The following is a 6,497-nucleotide window of genomic DNA, read 5'->3' as shown; positions in this document are numbered from 1 at the left end:
GTCGTGTGGGATATGAAGAGTGATGTGTAAAAATGGGCGAAATTATTTTGGCATGGCCAGGTAGAGTGGTCCTCTATGGAGGATGCTCTTAGGGGCTTGAGTTACCTAGTGGTATTCATTGTCAATGAAGATGCCTGGCCCGACTACTTAAGGACCGATTCATTGTGCCGTCATGCTTAACCACCCCTATACAAACATACATCCTATATGGGCAGGATTTGACTTTTCTTTCACCTGACTGGGTTGGGCATCGTACTAGGAGGCTGGAGAGCAGCAATGAGTCAAGTGACCATCTGTCCCTATGTTTGAATGTTTCGAGAACTGGCCAACAACCTAAAAAGGGGGCTAACATTCAATACAAGGCATCTGGTACTTAGGGTATATCATAGAAAAGTCTGGTAGGAAAGGTGATTGAAGTGTCTCGGTATGATTCTCTCCTTTGCTTGCAACAGTTTGAAGGTTGAACATATTGCATGGGTACAGTGTATAACCTCTGCACAGTGTAAAACTATTTAAATAGTTGTGTCCACGGTCATAGACATGCGACAACAGTAACTGTTTTGACTAGACTCCGGGTGTGTATCTTGATGAGTGAGTGTGTGGACTAGATGTCCGTGTGATGAGGTTACTGGCTCAATCTGCTAGGAGCTGTGTGGTACTAAAGGTATACCAGATGCGATGATAATGACTACGGAGCAAGGTGTAACCCCTTCCAGGACCGAAAACCCCCAGATATAGTTTGTTACCTTGTTTTTAAACTATTCAAAATGTTTTAAGGTCAATAATAGATGATACAATAGAATACCTATATAAAACTGCTTTGCGCTAACTAAAATTGTAAATCCCCATCTTTGAATTACCCTTTTATATATCTATCAATATTTTGATGTAGTATAGGACTTGATGAGTACCTTTCGTACTCACCCTTGTTATAATTCAGATGAGAAGCTGATGCAAGCGAGGATGAAGAGTAGTCGTAGAAGTCGCGCTCGCATCCTAGCTGCTTGTGGCTATGGGTCTTTGCTTTTCACTGTGTTTTCTTGGCCCTTCGGTTGGGTTTGTAATATATGGTATGGTTTGTAAATCTTTTGTACTTTAAACCTTATTATTTACATATAAAGTTTGACTGTGATACTATAACTGATATATTGTGTATATCAGCTACTTGATACAGGGACTAATATAGGAGGTATAGGAGATCCCGGGTTCGGGGTCTTACAGTAGGCTTCGATTAAGGCTTGTTAACAAATATCATGTCTCCGGTATTGTGTATGGCATCTCACGCGCATCGCTTCGATAGATTAATCACTTCCGCATGTTTCTAACAATTATATGGAATTGATCCTTATGGAAATTTTACCAAAAACTTTTCATGTAACAACCTACAACAGTCAACTTCGAGGATTTTTCAAACCCCACACCGAATGGAGTTGTTCTCTCTATCTTTAATTAGCACATAACATAACATTAGTGGGATTAAATTAAGAAAAGGAGCACTAGCACCTTGTCAAAAGATATCCAAATATATGCAAATCTAGCTACTTTTTGAATTTTGGCCCCGCCAAAAAATGTCCAAGAAAAGGTAAGAAAAAGGTTACGAAGAGGATGGCCAGCATGCAGTTTCTAGGCTGATTCGTCATGCTGGTTGAGACAGGGTGAGGTTTGGTCATGTCACTTTAGTTTTAGCACTTTTAGGTCACTGGTTTTTTCTAATTAAGCACCATATCGTGGCCTTGAGTAAGTTTCCACCATGAGAACACGTACGTGCAATGTGCTTGACACACTCGCAGTTTGGCCCTCATCTCCTCGCGCTCCCATCGACCTAGTGGCCGTCAACTCGGCCGGCCGGCCGGCTCCCATGCCTATATAGCTAGCTCCACGTACGCCTGAGCAGACAGCTGCGGACGCCTCACGGTGCATTTCGGGAAGGAGAGATAGGGATCAAGGAAGAGGCTGGTGTTGCCATCGATCAAGCATGGCTTGGAGTAACAGCTACTTGGACGTGGTGCTGATCCCTCTCGGCATCCTCTTCCCCGCCGTGTACTACCTCTGGCTTTGGCGCACCGTCCGCCGCTGCCCGCTCAGCTCCACCGTCGGCATCAACGCTGCCGTTCGCCGCCTCTGGGTCTTCGCCATGATGAAGGTACGCGCGTTCTTGCATGCGTGCGTGTCGCGCATCTTAGCTTCTTGATCACTCGTGGCTTCCCGTTGCGTCTGCGAGTTCATCATGCGTGCCGACTGATCCGATCCACACGTATCTGCGCGCGCGTGCATGCAGGACAACGAGAAGAAAGCGGTGCTGGTGGTGCAGTCGGTGCGGAACGTGCTCATGGGGTCCACGCTGATGGCGACGACGTCCATCCTCTTCTGCACGGGCGTGGCCGCCGTGCTGAGCAGCACCTACGCCGTGAAGAAGCCGCTCAGCGACACCGTCTTCGGCGCGCACGGCGAGTACATGATGGCGCTCAAGTACGTCGTCCTCCTCGTCATCTTCCTCCTCACCTTCCTCTGCCACACCACCGCCATCTGCACCCTCAACCAGGCCAGCTTCCTCGTCAACGCCCTCTCCCCAGCGTCCTCGTCTGCCGCCGCGCTCCGCCTGCCCGCGGTCACCAGGGACTACGTCGTCGAGGTCCTGGAGCGTGGCTTCCTGCTCAACCTCGCAGGAAACAGGCTGTTCTTCGCCGGCGCGCCCCTCCTGCTCTGGATCTTCGGGCCGGTCCTGCCGTGCCTCTGCTCCATGGCCATGATACCGGTACTGCACAACATCGACATGGTCGAGTACGCCGAGAAAGGGAGCAGCAATGGTGAGGCCAATGGGAAAGTGCAGATGGATGTTGGTAACGATCAGAGCAGCATGGAAGTATGAGATGATGATGCAAGACAAAAGCATCAGCATGGGAATATGCTTCAAATTGAAGCCCATCCATTCTGCAGTATGTTTGTTGGTGATGCATATATGTGCAAGCTAGGGTTCCTTTTCGCTGGCAACGGGCTAGTTTGTGCTCTAGCAACTTACTAGCTAGTGGGTTGCATTAGTGTTTTTTTTTTACCTTTTTTATCTGTAAGGAAACTCCATGGCGTATTGACATGACATCGATTAGTACCTTTTCAGTTCAGGAAGATATTTTCTTCCTTATATGTCGGCCTTTTCTTCTTTTTAAAAATCATATGTTGTAGTGCTGCCCCCCTCAATGTAGTAACCATAATCAAAAGATAAATCAAACACTACTATAAAAACCCCAATAAATAACTGTCGTTTATTAGTGTCGGTTTAGCTAGCACCGATAGTGATAAGTATCACTCCGGTTTATGACTAGTAACGACAAAAAAATTAATGAGTATATTAGAACCAGCAGTGATATCGATTCATACCACTAATCGGTAGTGATGTCTGTCAGCCTGTGGCATCATTCAATAGTGATAAGGAGTGTATCACTGCCGCTTTCTACCATAAACCGGCAGTGATACATCAATGTTATCTTATGGCTAAAATCAGCAGTGACACATTTTATCAATATCGGTTGATACCAATACTGCGCAACATCGACATGGTCGAGTGCGCCGAGAAAGGGAGCAGCAATGGTGAGGCCAATGGGAAAGTGTAGATGGATGTTGGTAACGATGAGAGCAGCATGGAAGTACGAGATTGAAGCCCATCCATATGCAGCATGTTTGTTGGTGATGCATATATGTGCAAGCTAGGGTTCCTTTTCGCTGGCAACGGGCTAGTTTGTGCTCTAGCAACTTACTAGCTAGTGGGTTGCGTTAGTGTTTTTTTTTACCTTTTTATCTGTAAGGAAACTCCATAGCGTATTGACATGACATGGATTAGTACCTTTTTAGTTCAGGAAGATATTTTCTTCCTGATATGTCGGCCTTTTCTTCTTTTTAAAAATCATATGTTGTAGTGCCCCCTCAACGTAGTAACCATAATCAAAAGACAAATCAAACACTACTATAAAAACCCTAATAAACAACCGTCGTCTATCAGTATCGGTTTAGCTAGCACTGATAGTGATAAGTATCACTCTGGTTTATAACCAGTAACGACAAAAAATTAATGAGTATGTTAGAATCGATAGTGATACCGATTCATACCACTAATCGATAGTTGCTTGTGGCATCATTCAACAATGATAAGGAGTGTATCACTGCCGCTTCCTACCATAAACCGGCAGTGATACATCAATATTGCCTTATGGCTAAAACCAACAGTGATACACACTTTATCAATGTCGGTTGATACCAAGAGCTGGCAGTGCTACAGGACATGTCTCCAGAGAGGACTTTTTGCCTGAGGCTTGAAAGTGCAAAATAAAACACTAAGCATGAAAGTGCAAAATAAAACACTAAGCTTGGAAGTGTAAAATTAGACTAAGAAGGTAACTACGAAATAAGTTCCTAATTGCACTAAGAAATATCATGATTACACAAAGAAATATGTTCTTGGTTACAATAAATAATCTGATCGATTACAAAATATATAAGGTTCTAATTACAAGAAGTTCCAGATTACACAAAAATCAACATCTGGATTGCACAAAATCAACACTAAGCTTATGCTAGCTAGCCTACACTTCTTCGATGGCGGGCCACTATTGTCGTTGTCATCGTCTGACGACGACGACTACTTCTCGAGCTTGTCCCAGTCAATACCACCGCTGCCGTCATTATCGTTGTTGTCGATGATAATGGGGTCATTAGGATCTCTAGTAGCAACGGCTTCCTCCTCCTTGGCACCGGCCTTCTCTTCTTCATCGACATCGGAGCCCTTGATGTTAGCATCCTCCTCTTCTTTCTTCTACTCCTCTTTGAAGGACGTGTCATCCATGGTGTCAATATCCTCTTAGCTCATAGGCACGCATAGTTGCAGAGTGCCCTCCATGAAGTTTCCCTAGTCGTAATCGCGCATGGAAGAGGAGAGTGATTGTAGGAGGCCTCCATTGCCTCCTACTCCTCTGATGCTGGTGGTGGCGATGGTGGAGAGGTCGGAGGTGATGGCGGTGAAGGTGGAGCGATGGGTGGAGGTGGAGACAATGGCTGATAAGTTACGGATGCCAAATTAGTTGTAGACTAGATTTGGACACCTAAATCACTTCAAATAAAACATTATTAACTACAAAGTTGTAGATCTCGTCGAGGGCTACAATTTTTATATAAAATTGTCTCTATCCGACTCCATATGAAAAAAGTTATAAAATTTCAAAAAGATGAGTTGCATTATCGTTATTGTTTTTTTTTAAATCGACAATGATAATACTACTATTGGTTTATGACATGATATCATATGATATCGGTTCATGACATGATATTATATATTATCGATTCATGAAATGATTATCGTTATCAATTTTTTTAATAGACTATTATTATCGGTTCGTGTTATTAATCGATAGTGAAACTTTATAATTGCCTATTTTAAATGAATCGATAGTGATAGCTTGATTGGGGATGAAAATATACGGGAATGGTAGGAAAAACTCCCTAATCGTTTTCACTTTTCCATTTTCTCAACCGTACGGAAACGAAAATAAAAATCAGAAATGAAAAAGAACATGGGATTGACGGTTATAAAAAAATAAACCAATCCGAACGGAAATATGTCAGTACCAGACAGAAAATGGTGATTAAAATCGGGAAGACCGAATCTCGGAACCATGAATCCATGACTTGAAACATTGAAATAAAAATAATGATAACATTATCAGAGTATTGAGTAAGGGGACATTTTGAATAACGGACCCCACAAGGGATGTGGAGACCGGTGGTGGATTTCTTTTGAACCCTGACCCATCGAGCGACCAACCCTTGGCTCGCACGACCAGCGCAAGGCTTGTGCGGCCAGCCTCCTTACGATATAATATGGTATCACGACCAGCTCTTGTTGGTCGCTGGACGCCCATACCTAACATGTCTAATCGTATTTATTGTTGTCTACTCAAATGTTTTTCTTCCCAGAGCACCTCCTCCAGCGAACAAAGTTGTGGCTGACACAGATGGGCAATGCCCTGTCCCATAGCATTATTTGCTACGGAGTGGGATGTTGCGGACCGACTTGCGTCACGCAACGGATGGGATAGGATCTGCAGAACGAGCGGACAAGTGAATGATTTTGCAAGTAGACTCATGGAGCGCAGGGACGGGATGGCTTGGTAGACAAACTTGTGGCGCAAGGCGATGGGACAGGCTGGGTGATCGGGGGAGGCAGGTGCGGCGGCGTTCCACGGATGGGACGGATAGGTAGAGCTTTCAAGGCAAGTTAGGTTTACCTGATTCTCCATGATAATGATCTAAGAGTAGAATATCTAGCTAGACATTGGTGTGCTAAACAGGGCTCACTTGTAAGTTCTCCTTCTTTCTAGTATATAAAGAGAGGAGGACCCGATTTGTAAGGGAGGAAGAGGCAGGAGTAAAAAAAAACTCATCTGTAACCAGTTCACAAACACTGATAATAAAATACATATGATATAGGGATGTTATACTTAGGGATGCCT

General features: G+C 44.2%; 1 protein-coding gene across 1 annotated transcript; it reads left to right on the top strand.

Moving 5' to 3' along the window:
- Nucleotides 1-1,784: 1,784 nt before the first annotated feature.
- Nucleotides 1,785-3,106, top strand: LOC133896010 (uncharacterized). Its single transcript, XM_062336527.1, has 2 exons — nucleotides 1,785-2,143; nucleotides 2,279-3,106. The coding sequence occupies exons 1-2, from the start codon at nucleotides 1,976-1,978 to the stop codon at nucleotides 2,867-2,869; spliced, it is 759 nt and encodes a 252-aa protein (XP_062192511.1). The 5' UTR covers nucleotides 1,785-1,975; the 3' UTR covers nucleotides 2,870-3,106.
- The last annotated feature ends 3,391 nt before the right edge of the window (nucleotides 3,107-6,497 follow it).

Source organism: Phragmites australis, chromosome 16 (assembly GCF_958298935.1).
Source record: "Phragmites australis chromosome 16, lpPhrAust1.1, whole genome shotgun sequence".
In the NCBI taxonomy this organism is placed as follows: Eukaryota; Viridiplantae; Streptophyta; class Magnoliopsida; order Poales; family Poaceae; genus Phragmites; species Phragmites australis.
This window is presented reverse-complemented; position numbering and strand designations above follow the sequence as displayed.